This window comes from Amblyomma maculatum, chromosome 1 (genome assembly GCF_055883805.1).
Source record: "Amblyomma maculatum isolate TAMU_Amacu chromosome 1, ASM5588380v1, whole genome shotgun sequence".
Taxonomy (NCBI): Eukaryota; Metazoa; Arthropoda; class Arachnida; order Ixodida; family Ixodidae; genus Amblyomma; species Amblyomma maculatum.
This window is the reverse complement of record NC_139344.1, coordinates 186,506,974-186,525,259: the sequence shown is the minus strand read 5'-3', so window position 1 is coordinate 186,525,259 and position 18,286 is coordinate 186,506,974. Positions and strand designations below refer to the sequence as shown.

The following is an 18,286-nucleotide window of genomic DNA, read 5'->3' as shown; positions in this document are numbered from 1 at the left end:
ATTACATTATTATTATTATTATTATTATTATTATTATTATTATTATTATTATTATTATTATTATTATTATTATTATTATTATTATTATTATTATTATTATTATTATTATTATTATTATTATTATTATTATTATTATTATTATTATTATTATTATTATTATTATTATTATTATTTAATGACGGCACTACTGCAGTAAGTCTGTTTGCTTCAGTGCCCCTACCGGTCTCTCGGTATTGTCCCCGACCCATCCCTTCTCACCTGAATTGGGTATCTAACAAAACTGTGCTCGCATTTTTTCTCCTATCTGTTTACTTGGTCTGTAGAGTGGAACTAGCTCTTAAATGAAGCTGACTTCAGCGGGACCGCTGCCATTCAACTCCAGCGTTCTGCTATCTCGAGGCTGAGATTGCGTGCAATTTCGAGTTCTCACCATAAGCCACTCCGGGACATTCCGGGAGTTTAGTGATAGCGTAGTCTTTTCTGTCATTCCTGACGTAGTGGCCAGTGGCTGTCAAAAAAAGAAAAAAGGCATATAGCTGCGAAATCACTGTTCGACGGGCGTTATTCGTGCTGGTCTGGAAATTCGCGAGACATCTTGATGGGCGCAGCTCGAAGAAGCACCGACGGCCAAACAAGGAAAACGTCGCACCCTACGTTGAGGAATTCGATGCGTCTGCGTGGAGAAAATGGTATTGTCTAAGACTGATGCAGTGTTGTGCCTTCTACTATAGTTTGTCCTCGTTCGACTACACGAGAACGTACTTCTTGAAAAATGCATGCTTTCTGTCTACATTGTTAATCGAGACGCAGAGAAAGAAAAAAAAAAGGGCGGCAAAAACTACACACGGCAAATGAAACAGCTCTGCATTTGACTTTTTCTTCATAGATGGGAAAAGCCCGCATAAGACAGCGAGCGAAAGTTTTTGGAGGAAAGTCTGGGGCTGATGACAAGAACTTTGCTAGATAGTACGTGGCTCACTTGTGGGCGATGAAAATAAAATGAGTAGGACAAGAACAACAAACGTAAAAGAAAACAGCCATGCATGTGTCTCCTCCTTTATTCACCTTAGACGCGTCTTTTACGAACTGTGCCTGCTTCAAGGTCCACACCAACTGGCCAGTTCAGCTGCGGTATCCTTGTATTCATACCGACATTTCTACGCGTGAAGTGCTGACTTTGATATTTGTTGCCCCATGCCAGAGTCTTCCGACACTTGGGCACGTAAAGGAGGATGACAAGACGTCTGGGGTGAAGGTATTTTATTGGCTTCATTCCATAAAGAAAAAAAAAAGGTCGATAAAACCAACATGAATAACCAGTTCATAACTCCTGCTTTACAGGTGGTCGTGAGGACAGCTGCATTAATAATGGTTTACTTTGCCTGTGCTCTAAGGACTTCGTCATCCGTGTGCACTTGTACAGCTGCCCTTGATGTTCGTTTTACTCAGCTCAAGTATAGCTAAGCGTCTGCTCGCGCGAACGTGAGACTTCGACTGCACGGCTTGCGTAGTTGCGGACAGATACAGATCACCAGTGCAAGAACCCTTTTGTCATTGTCTTGTTTTCACATCCCAGCAGAAGGAAAAAGATTATCGTTTGCCCGTGAACTGCAGTAATTTGCTCTGCCAACCCCAAATATAATGAAGAATGTTTGGTCGGTTTTTACCTTTTCGCCTCCCTTTCGATATGATGAAATGAAAATATTAGGTCGTGGCGTATTTTTTTCCTTTGTTTCGAAGATGACTAAGCCTGACGCTACGTGCAGGTTATTGCTTTTAGTCGAGTCCGAGTAACAATGACTTTGGTAACGTAGAAGCATTGGAAAGAGCTTCCGGTCAGCAGGGTTCGCTGACAAGCCATCAACCTTACGGCGCCTATCAAGTATCAAAACTGAACAAGTTTGAAGAGGAGTTCTGCTAACGCTCAAGAGAATTTCGGCAGCAGGGGTGCCGTAAGTACAGGGTCGGAAGGTCGAACGCTGTTAACGGGACCCTTTTGCCAAAGGCCGTATTTTCTGCGCTGCACGCGACACGTGTAACATACATTTAGCGTACGGAAAAACCACGAGTTGATGATAGGCATTAAGATTGCTTCAAAAAATTTATCAAATGCAGCAGAACAAGACTTTAACATTTTTTTTCTTGCTCATTTGCATAATTCTTTTCAACTGTAGAATTGCCAACCACTGTTTAGCGAGCTGTTTTGAACGCCGAGATCATGCTTTGCAAGCTTTTCTCGGTGAAGGGAGCACTTGTGTTAACATAAATATCGCTCTCTCTTTTTTCGACAGAGAGGTAAGCGTAGTGTCGAAACTGCTAACAGAGCAAATGCCCAAGAAGTCAAAGAAAGCAAAACCGCCCAATATTTGCGCGAAGTTGATGTGAATTTGTAACCGGCGCCACAGACAGCGTCGAACGGAGAGCAAATAAAAGGGCGACAAGCTCTTCACTTTACATGGCAGGTACGTCTGCAAACCTTGAAATACACAACAGTGGATAGCTGCTCGCAGTGTTCGAGAAGATTGGGCACTACTGCTGTGGCGCAGTTTAAAGAGGTAGAAAATGGCATGCCCTTGGTTCTTTAGGAACGTAAGATGGTGCCACCATATTCACCCTCGGGTGTCGCTTTTAGGTGAACGAAAAGCGTGAACTTCATTAAATATTTTATGCATAATGAGGTCCATTAAAACCTCGAAAAGAGCAGAGCTTACTGCAGAGTCAAAAGATAGTTCATTTTAAGGTTTTCACTGCATAGTCCACACTCCCATGGATATCACGCTTTCCTATAGTCCCGTATCCTACAAAAGACTTACTTTGACCAAGGGACCGTTTCTACTCGAGATACCAACACACGCCGTGCATTTAGCCCGACGTTATACACCTTTAACTGCTTGTGTACATTTTGTATGACCGTGGGCAATTGGGAAATAAGGCGTGTGCACGCAGCACGTAGCGAAAACTGTTCAGTACAGCACGTGGCACGTTCCCTCAACGCCTTGTGCAATGCAAATGCCTTACGTGCTACATGTGTGTGTGTGTGTGTGTGTGTGTGTGTGTGTGTGTGTGTGTGTGTGTGTGTGTGTGTGTGTGTGTGTGTGTGTGTGTGTGTGTGTGTGTGTGTGTGTGTGTGTGTGTGTGTGTGTGTGTGTGTGTGTGTGTGTGTGTGTGTGTGTGTGTGTGTGTGTGTGTGTGTGTGTGTGTGTGTGTGTGTGTGTGTGTGTGTGTGTGTGTGTGTGTGTGCGTGCGTGCGTGCGTGCGTGCGTGCGTGCGTGCGTGCGCTGTACATACGTGCTCTTTCTGTTCGCATATGTGTGTATGTGTATTCTGTTGTTTGTGTTTATATCATAATGCTATAAGAAATGACGCAAGACCCATGTAGTATACCTCTGTCTTGAGAAAGGTGGGGATCCGACCGAAAAAAAAACACAAAGAATCTAAGCAATCAGTATGAGCATTTGTTGTGTATTCTAGCAACAACTACGTCTCTCTCTGTCTCTCTCCATATACCCATAGACTTAAAGTGCTTGACAATGCGGACTGCACGTTTACAAACAAGAGGGATTGAGGGATTATAAGTTGGACAGGTCGAAGACAAATTACCGACATTCATTCGACATGGAGAGATCTCACAACATCTGTCGGGGTACAATATCCATCGTGACTCCCCCGCATGTGTCGTGTGAGCAGTGTGAACGTGTTATACTTTAGTACCCTGACAGGGGAAGAGCCCCTAGGCGAGCATAGGACGCCAAATCTACTGAGGCGCGAGAGGTGTCTGTGCTATTGGACTGAAGGCTGGCCGAGGAGCGTACATGCACTGTACACAAAGGGTATTGTATATTCCCTATACGAACGGCGTCTCCATGGCGCACCAGAGGCCGGTTATCCGGGTTGGCTTCGCTTTATGCACGTGGCGTTGTTTGCAAGTTTGCTTATTATAAACAAGCATGCAATTGGAGGTGTCTCGAAGAATTTTACCTGCCTAAAAATGTTTCACGCAAGCTTCTAAATAGCAGACATTCGATTAGCTACTTGAGTTTCTCTGAAAAAGGGAAAGCAGTATTGACGTTACCATAATAAAAGAAAGCAAAAGCAACATGGTAGGTCACGTTTAAATTTATATGGGTGAGTCGTAAATATTCTTTTTTTTTTTCTTTTTGCCGGGAACTGGCGAGCCCTTAGTAGCAAGGCTGCAGCAACAAGTTATTCAAGATTATCGCAAATGTAGCGAGTTTAGCAGAACTGTGCTGCCGTTCAGATGAGCGCAAGCGTTTGTCACTTCAGGCTGTAACCGTTGCTCTTCTGGTGTGACCTTTAGCGAGCCCTCGCTAGGCTAGTTGTGAACATCTGGTAAGTGTGAGCGACGTATGTGAGTGATCGAACACGTGTAGAAAACGATGTGGCGCCACCTAGTCAACCCTGAGCACTTCCAGCATGGGCAACATGGAATGGGATTTCTAAAAGAGGAGCCCAAGCTACACCTTAAGGAAGACAATTTCTAATACTGCGGCGCAAAACTAAAATACACTTCTATTCGGGCTCGGGTAATACTTAGATCGGTGTCATTCGCTCCCGTGCGGTTCGAGACCGTGCGGCAGCAAGTGGTATCCCGATTCCGCTCTAGTGCCCTGCAGTATCTCGAGCTTATCGGATAGTCCGCTGCTGCATTAGCCGGCGGGCTCGCCGCTTTTATTTGTACTTCATAAATCGTGTAAGCCAGGATCGGCTTAACGATCAAACCTAAAGATGGACTGCACTATGCGCAGAGTCCCGTGTCAGCCCGTGGCTTGTTTCTATAGCGTCATGCTACTCCACGACGGAGTGGCAACCTTCTCAAATGGCTCAAAAGACGATTATATCTCAACAGCCGACTAGTAAATTCAGGTGATAGTAGAATCCCAAGTACTGCACTAAAATGTTGCTTCGGCTCAGTGAATTGAAACTGGGTATACCTGTTTCAAAAACTAGCTTTTGTTTGTTGCCTGCGCCCATTTTTTTTTTTTTTTCGTGCACCTTGTGAATTTTGGTCGCTTCAACTTGGGGTAAGAATTGACGGCAGCATGAAACCTTGCCGCGGTACCGTTGTATGCTTAAAATAAAAGAAACAATCGGGGTATACTTGCCTTTTTTTTTCCATTATAACATATGCACCTGAACTGAATTACATAATTATCTTGCTACAACTTGATAGACGTGATACGCGCTACTCCCTTGAGCACCAGAATGCGTTAGCAGCATAAGCGCATCCAGTTTCACAGAAGAGCGGTAAAGCGCCGGTGGCTGTGTTACATGCACTGCGTGGGAGAGAAATGTATTTGCGTTCTGTACAAGCAGACCCCTTGCGAACTGCATCAAGAGAACCTGCCAACACGAACATAAGAGTGTACACCAATTTCCTGCTCTATACAAGTTTATGCTCTCTGTGCAGCGGACGCGATCGGAGAGCGGCGAGAGCCGCCGCCCATTTCAGTCAGATTGTCCCCACTTGGAATGCAGCGCGTCCAGGTTTTCTTTTACGCGAGAAGGGTTGCGTCTGTCAAGTCGTACACACATAGAACGCATACGCCACACGGGCTCTGCTGACTACGATTTGTTCCATAAATTTGGACAAAAATATCTGCCCATAAAGCGCGCGTGAAAGGGAGAAGTGGCCAGTGCGTTGGCCCATAGAGAGAACAGTGCGCCGTATTGGACTGCGAACACGTATTTGCATACCAGAATTTGCCTCTCATGCAGTACAGTCTCGACTTTGGTCTAGGGATAGGTCCATTGGTGCACCAAATCACACCGTAGTTGTCACTCATGACTAGCGCCCTCCACCTACCGGTGCCCTGGCTCGCCGTATACTTGAGGCCTTTCATGAGTTGGCACATGCTGAGTGCTTCCACGTTAGAATACGGTAGTAACCCAAATCATACGTCACAGGAGGGATGAACAGAATGTACTCAAGCGGCGTTTACCTGTTATATCAGGCTTATAACTCATTTTTGTACAACAAACAAAACCTACTTCACGTAATTATTTTGAGATGTCCTCGACTGCAGTGCATAACACTTTGGGAGCATGGAATTCGCGCGCCACGTGGTTGGTTTTGGCGACATATACGGGTCCGGACCTAGCCTAGGTACTTAAAATGTCCGTCCTTATCACGCGGAAGCTGAACTTCTGAACCAACTGGGCGAGCGGTAACGATGAACCGAAAAATTCGGCTCGTGCAGTGCATACGTCTGTGCTAAGCGGCAGGATGCGGATATGCGTAGATCCCTCACAACGTTCACTGTTTTTTTTTTTTTTTTCGCTGTGAAACTTCGAACTGTATCATCAGACATCGATCGCGATGTTCAAGAGCAGTGTTACACAAATTGGTCGTTGTAAAAAATTCATGCCGAGTGGAAGCAGTGATTCAAGTTATTAGGAGGTGCTTGGCATGACAGGCGAAAAAAAAAAATTCCTGTCAAATGACGTATTTGGGCCCTGTCGACATGAGCTGGTACTTATCGAAAAGCCGCTGCGTTCATTAGGCCAACTTGCTCTCCAGGTTTGAAAGGTGGCGTATTGCAGAAAAACACTATTTTCTTACCTTAAACATTCGTGTGCGGGTATGCGAAACTGAAGAAAAAAAATTAAAAAAAAAAAAAAGAGGCTGTGCTGTGCTTGAGTTCAGGAGTGTTTCATGTTGAGCCTGTAGAGAGCGCAAGGCGTCGCTCCCTGGCTGGCAGCACCATTTCTAGATTGCCCGAGAAGCACCCATTGTGGACGCCCACACGAGATCCACCTGGCGACACGTGCAGTCATCGAAGGCGCGACTCGTCGACAGTATGTCATACGCGGCAGTCATTGTTGGAGGTGAGCTCCGTGTCGTTGCTGAGTCCGCTGATATCTCGTTTCACATGGTTCCTGGCGGGCTGGTCAGCCGGTGGCCGCAGACTGTGCTCCCGGCTTACCCGGACGCCACGTGTGTACTCGTGGGTGAAGCCGGCCATGAGACCGCCCAGCATAGGGCCCGCCCAGTAGACCTGCGAGACCAGGTTGGATCATTGGGTGCAGCCCTGCTCGCCACAGCGAATGATGCACTGTTGCGGTACATAAATGTTGAGCACGTTATTATTCTGTCATCACATAAATATCATCGAACTCAAAGTACAGCTAGGACAAAATAAGAAAGAGGGGAGACGAACACGGCCGCCACTTACTGGTTTATTGAGGGTTAAAGCAAATATATGTATCCGAATGCCGATGCGAAAAAAATTTAATAGATGAGATTTCTTTCCCAGCCGTTTTAATAAGCTCCTACTTGCTCGATTAAAAAAAATTTTTCTACAGAGAGGTCTGCCCTGTGGAGGCCTGCCCTCAATAAACTAGCTGTGTTCACCTTCCTTGTTTGTCCGGTCTTTGAATGAGATTAATGCGGTTCACAGGGAAGCACACTGCAACCGCCACTTCTGCGATTTATGGCAGGTTATACGTTAACGCCATAATAAGCGACAACTACAGCAGAAGCGACGACTTTGCGTGGGGCAGACAACCACCATTCCCGCGACTTATCCTCCGTATCCTAAGACGTGAAGGCACTGCCGTCGTGGCGAGGACCGGTCGCGTCTCTATTTCTGAAGCAAGAGGATTTAGCCGTACACATTCTGCTACTTGCTTCGGATCCACTGCGTGACGCTACCTGACTCTTAACGAGAAAGGGGAAAAGGTGGGGGGGGGGGGGGGGGGGGGGGCGCCGGCGCCGCACACGCGCTCTCGTCCTTTCATGTACGGTAAGACTTTCTCGTCGTCTCGAAAGATTAGGGTCACGATCGTTCTGACTCCTGATGTAACTAGAAAGCTGCATCAATATCGAGGCATGTATCACCACGTATCCAGCCTGCAAGTGCCGGCATACTGAGGTCATGTATCCTCTATCTGCTCTGAGTTTGCTATGTAATGAAGCGGAACAGAATCGGGCACCTGACAGCAGCGGATCTATAGCCGAACAATCATTTGTAATATACTGCTTAGATTCACAGAGAGCCCCTCCGCTCACTCTTCGATTATATCAGGTCTGCCAATATATTTTTTAAATATATTTACCTATCTTTCGTTTTCCATGTATCATTAAATACCACCTATTTGCCCCGGGGCTATATATACGCCTAAAACAAGCCCATGACTATGATGCGTACGAGGCTCATGTCCATACCCTTTATACATTTATACGTTTTGCAGTGCTGATACCAGATAAATATTTCAGTGGTCTTTTACTTTGGATCCAAGCACAGCTCTCTGAAATACGCAGTAGTCTCAAGAGCAGCGCTTACATACTTCTTCGGATAATCCGACAATTCCTGTCTGATATATGTTCTCTGTTTTCACTGCTGCCCTTTGACACGCACACCCAAAGACATGCGCACTCGCCACCACATTCAATCAGAAACCATCGAGAGCTAGGTGAACAGACAGGATGGTCTTTGACTAAGGAATATTTTTTTTTTTCTTGCTCAGAAACATCGGTATTGGCCAAGTCGACAGATACTTGTGTTCACTGGTAGGACCGGCTCGTCTCGCATGTTATGTTTGCTGCATTTGAGACCGTTTGCGTGACGTCCGGATGATCGTAAGGGCACTTCGCAATATCAATATGTTCAAGAGCGCTTTTGAAGTTCGCACAGTTTAACTACGTCAGAGCGAAGTCCGCAAAGTGAAGATGGCTAAATTAATTATTTATTGCTCACTGTTCCAATAATACTGGTGTCATGGAAAGATGTATAGGTAAATATATATGTATGTGTGAGTATGCATGCTTACGCACGCGCGAATGTGTGCGAGTGCTTGAGGCACATGCCAACAGTTTGGACAGATGTAGTTTCGGCCTTTCTGCAGCACTGAGACATACAAATAGGTGTATTGAGCTAAACTGGGGCAGTTGATGTTAATGTCTTCCAATTGTACGCCGTTGCGTAAAATTAGAGATATTTAGCATAACGGTGGCGCGCTAGCTTAGATATTTACCGAAGTACCGGACGACGGCTGCACACGCTCTCTGGCTTCGCATGACCTCGGGGCGTGCGCTGGAGACGTACGGTACTTAGGCATAAGTCTGCGCAAGTGCGTGTCTCGCAAGCTAAATCCTACCAATAAGAAAATATACGATGTTGAACGTTCGCGCCCAGAAAACCATACTAAGCAGCGCGTGCACATATCGCCCAATGAGAAAATTATGCGGTGCATCGCTCGTAAATGTAGAATAATGAAGCAGGAGAACGGAAAGGAATAGTGGCAGGAATAATAACAGGAAAGAGCAATGCGACGCTCTGCGCCGTAACTCGTCCCCAGAAAGAAGAAGAAAAAGGTAAGGCATACAGAGATGCACAAAGTGCAGCACAGATAGATTGTGTCCAATAAAGTAGAAAAAAGGAAGGAGGGGAGGTTGCGGAGGGTTACAAGGGCAACGGTGGCTTTCTTTGCGCTCCTGGTCGACCTCAAGTTGTAGCTCGTACGTTCCCCAAGGGCTCCGTGTCTCCCCTCCTGCGCGCGCAAATGCGAGCCGCGCTTTGTCCCGCGGGGGTCGGCGCTGATTGGACGGGCCGCAGTCGGACGACTCCCAGGGATGTCGACGCCATTAGCAGGGCCTGCCTCCGGCCACCGCGGCCTTTTGTTCGCGGTGGGACATTGCCGGTGCGACCTCTAGGCACTTGTGACCCTGGTCACAGCGCCCACTCGCCGCCGGTCTTATCAGTGGACGAGGCCGGCCTTTTGTCAGAAAGCGACGAAATAGAAAGGGTAAACGAAAAAAAAACATAATAATCCTATTATCATTATTTTTTCTCGACAGACATGAAGAGAAAGTGAGAGGCAAAAATGTCAGTGCCCCATTTTGAAAACAGATTTTTATTTCTGTTCGGAGGGCATTGATTTTTCTACATGCGGACTACGGAGCAAAACCGCCAGTGAAGAAAAAAAGATTTAGGGTGACGCAGTATGGCGGCCATCTTGTAAATTAGTTTTCAATACGTTCAAGACGTTTTGCTCTCTCCCTGTCTTTCTTTGTTCTCAGTGCCCTCAAGTGCGTACCTTGTAAGTTACTTTGTATATCAAACTGCTAACACCTCTCACGATACAAAACAGTTTCCATCTTATTCAAAACACAGGTAATTGTACTTTTCCGCAACATTTTTAATAACGCCGTCGACGAACAATTTGTTGGACCTACAGCGCAAAAAGAAACGTCCAAGGGCGGGGTGGTAGGAAGGAGATCGCTAGCCTGTAACTACTAACGTTGATTTATTTTCGTGGTTACTCGAGGATGCTTTTTCCTTTACTCCTTGTTGCTAAGCATCAACTAAAAAAAGTTGAAAGTATAGTGGAGGAAAGATAAAGCTTCCTTGCGGTTGAATTGTGGTGCTTAGTTGGTCGTCAGTCACAAGTCCCTGCCACCTCTTTTCTTTTTGCTTTAATGAACACAACTTCGATTGATTTTAACTATGATATCTGAACTCCGCCGATTCTTTTTCGCTTCCGGATTCCTGCACAGTTGGTGCAACTCTTTTTCAGTCCCTTCTCTCTCTCTATCCCCCCTTTTGCACTTTAGTATTGTCGATTTGTTTGCCGCCAGTGAATTGCGACAGTGCGTCTCTCGGTCGCGTAGCATAAAGATGTCAGAGGCTGGCCAGTTCAGGCAGTGAAGCGTGCACCAAGAGTCGTTGTCATGGCGACAGCACTGACGCTCCCACATGGCTTTCAAATGCCCACACAGTGGTTCGATTAAACGCCCCGCACGCAGAAAGTGAGAGAAGCAGCCGCCTGGCTGGAATGGATCTGTATTCACCCTCACGTCCCTCTAGTGGTAAAAAAAGGTAAGAGCGGTACGACAGTGCGGCTGCGTGCAAGAGGGTGAGGGGGAAGGTGGGCGCATCTCTCCTCCGAAAGAGCGGTAGACCCGTGAAAAAAAAAAAAAAAAAAAAAAAAAAAGCAGCGGAGCCCCAAGATAGCGGCATATGTAACCCGCAGCAGCATCGGCAAGCAGCGAGGAGGAGCAGAGGCGCCCTAACAAGCTGCCAAGAGAAAACAGGAGCCAGCGATCTCGTCTCGCACAGTCCTCGAACAATGGGCTTGTTCCGGAGAACCGGGTTCGCTTTGTCTTTTCGCTCGTTCTGGTCGGCTCATTCTTTGTCCGCCGGGACGGAGAACAGGAACCCATTTGCCGCTACTCTACGAGCGGCTTCTTCTCGTGCAGCGCAGCAAAGCGGCAGAGCACGCTTGTCGGGGGCTTGCTCTTTCCGGCCGTAGAGACCGGTAGTGCCGCGCACCTCCCCTTTCTATGCGATCACTTTTTTTTTTTCCTGAAAAAAAGAAGAACAAGGCTTCGATGGTTGTCTCTTAGCCGTACGTAGAAGGCACAGAGAGAGGAATCTGCGCTATTGAAGACAACACTTCTTTGTTTTTTTCTTCGGAGGGAATAATTGCCTGCACCTTTGAGTTCGCGCTATGGAGACAAACGAGGCTTCTTTGGTATTTGAGACTAAAAATAGCGCCGGATATTAATCCTAGTTTCATGCTCAGTTTCATTCCGTTCTCAGTTTCGTTCTCCGAAGAAAGATGAAGGAAGAATAGTAGAAAATCTTGGCGAGCTTACTTTAAACTGTGTCAGTGTAAACCAAGCGGATGATGTCTTCTATTTCGTATGCAGTGTTTTAATTTTTTTTTTAGCTACAATTGACAATGCAGGGCAAGGAGGGAAGAAAGAGACTGTCGTTCAGAAGGGATGCCTATTTGGAGTAGCAGAAGCGTTTCCTAGCGCTTTTTTTTTTTTTTTTTTTTTGCTCAACAGACGGTGTTAGTCGTATAGATGACGAGTATTGTTTGTTAGCAGGGAGGTGATGATATCTGATGCAACTTAAGTTACTTGACGAGCTTCGCTGCCTCCCAGCTATGCTCGTGCTTTCCACGGCCACTGCAACTTTAAAATTCTGCCACCTCTTGAGCAAAGTCAGTTCTTTGCGGTATTTTTTAAATGCGACAGCATTAGACCCAGCATTCAGGGAAAATGTGGGTGGTATCGTGGCTCTGTCATGGAAATTCCTAATTGGTCCAGAGAGGTCGCGTAGTCACGCGAGGTCACACACCTCGGCGACCTATATGCGCTTAGTCAGGTCGCGTGATCTTGTGACATCTTCGTTCTCTCCTAAACGAGTTGGCATGTGCTCTCGCAAGTGGAATGACCGAGTGCTGGATGGTTGGTCGGCCCATAGTGATGAACTCTATAGTGAGTAAATTGTTAGAACGCTTGCTACATGGCCATGTTTATTATCGTATGCATGACAGAGGCCATTTTGGGTTTACCAGTTAGGGTTTGTACATTCACGCAGTGCCGTGCAAGCCCTCGTCTCGTTACGAATGGCTCTGGAATGTTTCTGCGCATCCGGCATGCCCGTGTTTCTTATATACCTTAATTTTCAGGGTGCATTCGATAGCGTTAGGCACCCCCTTGTCCTCGGTACTTTCGCTGCCGTGGTCTTTCGTCCGACCTGTACCATCCATTGAGTTCCTTCCTTTCCCAACATACGGTCGTCTACCGCACGCGCACGGGTGAAGAGATGTCTGCCAACTCCACTCTTGGTTGTCCTCAAGGGTCCCTTGTTTCTCCTCTCTTGTGGAATGTTATTACCGTTTACCTTATCGGGCACCCAATTCCTTCTGGCGGCTTAATACAGGCATATGCTGATGACACCATATAGTATGGATACCGGCCTGAACGCGCCACGAGCTCAAACAGTCGTGTGCGGGCGTTCTCAACAGAATAGCCAGCTGGGCTTCGCACTCCAATGTCTCCGTGGTTCTATACGCAAACTGGATCAAATCCAGCATAATGTAGTTTGTTCAACAATTTGGGTGCGGTATAATGCAGTGACTGTGTATATGATTATGGTGCGAGGTACTAAAACATTTTTTTTTTTAATGTCGTGTTTGCCTGCTTTCAGAATTTTCTTTTAAGTCTGCAAGTGTATTTAAGTCTGCATTATTAGTCTGTAATCAAATAACTGGAACACCGAAAGTTGATCATACTTCGAAAAAAAGCTCTTTCGTGTGATGGAAATAGGTTACGCCAGCAATATACCGGAGGGCTCTCTTTTGTAATACGTGTAGTTTTGATAAATTGATTACTCACGTGGTACATCAAACTAGGCTACAGTACTGAAAAAGGAACAACACAAAAGCATTATATAATAGCAGCTTGATTTTAGGAGGTAGAAGATGTCATATTCGAGCGATGACCCCAAAAGCTGATGATACTTTCGATTGCACGTAATCAATATGTTCATTCCAAGTCAGGTGCTTCGAAAATACCACACCGAGTGCTTTGACAGAATCTAAAAGTTCAATTTGCTCGGTTCCTAGTCATATGTTTATGTTACCTGATAGTTGCTTCCCTTTCGGTGAGTAACACACAGCTTCTGTTTTGCTCGCGTTAATTTTCAAGCAATTTGCTTTGATCCAAATATACAAGTCAATTAACTCTCTATTTGCTTGTTCTTCAATGTCGGTTTCCGTAATCCCTTATAAGAAGATCGTTGTCTCATCGGCATGGGAGCTAAAAATTACACCTGGTGTACAATGTGCCATATAATTAATTAAATGAGAAATAAAAGCGGCCGGAGTATGTTTCCCTGTGGAACTCCGATATGAATAGTTTGCAAAAAAAGATTAATTATTACTTATTTCTACGTACTGCTTTCTATTCATAAGATACAACCTAAGTAGCGTGTGGAGTGTTTCGCGGACACCGTATCTATATAATATTGAAAGAAGGATTTACCAGATCAAATGCCTCCCTTTCAGCGGGCCCTGCCTATATCGCATTCTTGTCGTGTGGCGCGCTGCGGAACGTAGTGCGGTTTCATATCGAGTTTCGAGCGCCTTCTGTGCAGAAGCTATTGAGTTTTCATGAGGCTTTCTGTTATGCACAGCCTGCTCCCTCTCCTTTGCCCTTGCGCGTATTCCCTAACTTCCTTTCTCTCCTCCAAGCTATCAATTCTCTTTCCACCAAAGACATCGGCGTTCGAGATATCAAGCGCACCCTTGTCATCATCTCGCTTCACCGTCCAGTATTCTTATATCATGTCCCTGCCCATTGTGGTGTCTGGGACAATGAGCTTGCAGGCAGGGGTGATTCTCTGGCTTCAACTCGTGGCCTCCTGCGTCCGTCGTGACTGTCGCCATTGTTTGTGCGCACCGTCGTGCGCACAACTGCCCTCAGGCTCTGGGCATCCACCTGGACCGCGGTCCACTCTGACACCCCCTTGTCTGTTTTTGTCCCCCCCATTTTTTCCCTTTTTCCCTCCCCTTCATTCTCTTGTTCCTCTCCAAACAGGTCACGACCACTTTTCCTCATACCTCCATCGCTTCGCACATCACTCTTCGCCGCCCTGTCCATGCGGGGAAGCTGTCGGGGACATCCTCTGTTCCTAAGCGCCTGTTCCGTCACGGTGGACATAGCAGAGCGGCTTCCCGGATATCCCAACTTTGTTTCCCCTAAATGCTTCTTTACTACCTTCCCCTGGTTCTCGTGCGCTGCTTATTCGCATTGCTGTTCGCGTTTCATCTTAACTCCCACCTGTCGATCGGGTCCAATCCCGCCCCGATGGTTCGTCGGCCTACGTGCCATTTTTATGTGGTCGGGGGCTACACTTTTTTTTTTTTCTCTCCAATAACGTTCTGTGTTCTTCGACACAATTATTTTTCCCCTCCGTTTTTTTTCTTAATTCATTCGTCTTCTTTCCTTGCCTCCTTTTTTTCCCAACAGTTGCCCGCACCTTCCCTCCTCCTGGCCACCCGCAAGCACATCTCAAGCTTCTGGGTACGCTGGATCTGGCCTTGTGTGTGTTTTTTTTTAATGTTTCCTTTCAGAACGATTAACGTTTTGGGGCCTCTCTGCCCACTTTTCCCACTTGTCATATATGTCATTTTGTTTTGTTTTCTTAAATTTTTTTGGACGGCCGTTTGCTCCTTTTATTTTCAATTGGTCTTTGCCTGCGATAACCGCTGGTTTCTCTCTCAGTTATTTATTTATGTTTTGCCAGCTTTATAGGGGTGTATGACGTCAAGAGCTGCATGAGGTGGCTGAGTCAGCAGGGGTTCTTCCAAGGTTGTGGCGTCATTCACAGGATCGCAACCAACCAGCATTGCAATATGCCTGTGAAGAGAGGGCACACTTTTCCCGGATGGAGAAAAGGGTGTTGAAGCGGAATCGAACCGCTGGTTCGCGAGGAAGTCATGCTACCTCTACACCTTTACATGAGGAACGTCCATTCAGCGCGGCAGTTCAGAAGCCTTATTCTACGACCTCACACCGTAGACAGCATCTACATATTGCATTGCAGAAACACTTAGTTAAAATTAGGACCATTAATAAGTAATATCCAGAAGCCCTCCTAAGTAGCTCCGTTACTTTACTCTACTATATTTAGCACTACCCAGTAGCACTCCTACTAAGCCTGCTAATTAGGATTACTTATTTGCTATACTGATGACGAACACCAATTAGAAACAAATTAAGATAATGACATAGCAACAGTGCATAATGTGCATCCGGCAACAATGCTATCACATACGCTTTGAAGCATACATAAGCATTCCTTATACTTTGTTTTTGCAGCTAATTGTTGCACTCGAAAAGGACTCTCCTGTGTACCGACACGAGCAAAGAAAGAATGCAGAAATCGCTACGTACAAAACGAAGGCTATTCAGCTCTTAAAATTATAAGTAAAATATGATAAAATACAACCATAAATAGAATTTCGCTTTCTTAAAGTAAAGAAATTGGCCTCTCTCAATCGGCGTCGCAGCTTGAACACACGTAGCAAAAGACTGCGTGCCTTGGTTTTCGCGTCCGGACTTCGCGCTGCATCTGGGCTTTTCGAGGCAATGTCGTTGAGAAGAGGAGGCGTAAAGGCGCCGCGGGCGAAACAGATGCGAACAGAACTTTGGTCCCAAGCCCCTACTTGCAGTTATGTGGGTAAGATTGGAACGAGCTTCTCCTATCCCATCGCTCAATTTTTTTTTTTTTGCGTATTCTTGGCTCCTTTATTCTTTTTCTTCCATCAAAGTATGCGCAGACTGTACAAAAGCGGTCACCTCCAAAAGAGATTTAAGCAAAAGAAGAAGAAGAAAAAGAAAACTTCTGACTGAGCCTTACTCAAGGTCCTTTTATTAACTTACAATCTTTTTTTTTTTTTTCTTTCTTAACGACCACAAAGGAAAGAACTACGAACTGGATGCCCGACCAGTCACCGTAGCAACGGCCAACTACTTTGGGCTCTCGTTTCGCGGCCGAAAATTTCTAGTAAAGCTATGAAGGGGACTAGTTGGTATCTAATATTTTCTGAGAACATGGCTTAAAAAATACACGGAACAAACTCAAACTTTGAAAGACAGCCAGTACTCAGACGATGCGCAAGGACGAACCGCTGCGCTCGGTGTCGGCGTTTACCATGGAGTCTGTGGCCGTGCTATGCGGCTTTTAGCACAGTTGAAGCAACATCGAAAATTGACGCTGTGGTTAGACACTGTCGATATAGAACGAGCAGTTCTGGAGAAAAATGTTAAATGAATCATAAGTGGGCACGGATGCATCGCTTCAAGTCATATGTGGTAAATAATGCTGCTGGACTATATCATTGGTTTTAGTTTCAGGCCATCTTAAAAAAAAAGGCCCGTAAAAAAAAATCAAGCGATAGTTGTTGTCCCCTTTCTGCCATATCCAACGGAGAGGTAATCAATGTTTCAGAATGATCCTCACGAAACTATCGCGGTCAAAGCGATCTGTTTTACGGCAATCTTTGATCTGTACGCTAGTTTTAGCGTGAAATAACCTCTACTATCTGCCCTATCCTCGTAACTGAACCACAGCGAGGATAAATGGGCCTGTCAGATGATGCTTCCAGAAGAATGCGGCAACGCTCATTCTATCATATATCGGACCACATAGGCTGGTAAGCTAATGATTACTGTTATCGCCATTGTTTCAACGCCTCATGTCTCTGATCTCGAGCACCGACCGCATGCACATCGTCTGCCTTCGTGAAAGCAGAGGCACTAGTCGAAGTCCGAGTACATTCTATGTCAATGCACCAAATCGAAATTTAAAGCTGAAAAAGCCGTTTTACTCTCCTCCTTTCTGTAAAAAACGAATCTAAAAGGAAAGCTCTCCCTCCCTCTCTTCCTCCTCGCTATCTCTCCCTCTCTCTTTTTTTTTTTTTTTTTTTTTTTTTTTTTTTTTTGCGACGACGGCACTGCTGGAGTAAGTCTGTGGGCTTTATTGCCCCTACAGGCCTCTCGTTATTGTATCCGACCCCTCCTTAGCCTAACACTGCACTAACATTTTTCCTCCTCTCTCTTTATTTGGTCTGTAGAGTGCAGCTGGCTCTTAAACCCAGCTGACTTCAGCGGGACCGCTACCATTCAACTCGACCGTTTTGCTGAATAGGAACTGCTCGCTATCTCGAGGCTTAGATTGCGTGCAAACTGTTTACTAGTTCTCACCATAGGCCGCGCCCCACCCAGGGCATCTTTAAGTCTAGGGGAGCGGCTACTTGACGCTCCTCACATGTTTTTCACCAATACTTCCTTTGTCGTGGCGTCCCGGTGTCACTTGCGCTATCCCGTGCCTTGCTTTCAAGCAGCGCACCGCGTTTAACTGCTCTTTGATTCTGTAGCTGAAAGTCGACACTAAACCCAGTAGTAATCGTCAACATGAGTAGCAGACATTCCGAGCAACTTTCCACGTGATCTTGTCTCTTTCCTTTTCTTTTGTCATGCGACGAATAGCTGCTTGCTGCATCGTAACGCCTGTTTTCTGCTTCTGATGAGGCCCGGCTGGAGTTTTGGCTTAACGGAGCTTTAATTACCGCATCAGAATGACCGCATCAGAAAGAACTGCCATGCTAGACCATCTTTTTAAGCTGAAAGCCTTTCTTAGCCTTGGGCTGCTGAAATGTCCGCAGAAAATACTCGCACAAAATGACACCTAAGGAAAGAAATCTGTGTCCACCAGGAATTGAACCACTATCCCCCCAATCCTCAACTGAACGCGCAAACCACTAGGACACGCCGGGCTTTTATTATTTTCTTTTTATTGCCTGGCTCCGCTTTGCCTTCAAAGCCCGTATACCCGCAGGTCTGCTCAAAACAGCTCGCGCACTTAAAGGAACACAGCAAAGTCATCGGTGCTAAAATAGGCTTGCGCCTATGTGCTGACGGCTGAAATGAGGCGCCCGACATTCTTGCGTAAACCTCTCGTTCGCT

General features: G+C 46.0%; 1 protein-coding gene across 1 annotated transcript in view; it reads right to left on the bottom strand.

The window, feature by feature from the left end:
- Positions 1-6,821: 6,821 nt before the first annotated feature.
- Positions 6,822-18,286, bottom strand: part of LOC146205134 (lens fiber major intrinsic protein-like) — a 30,107-nt gene continuing 18,642 nt past the window's right edge. Inside the window, exon 3 of the mRNA XM_084586836.1 lies at positions 6,822-7,016. Within this exon, the coding sequence (XP_084442962.1) occupies positions 6,822-7,016 (195 nt within the window). The remainder of the gene's footprint in view (positions 7,017-18,286) is intronic.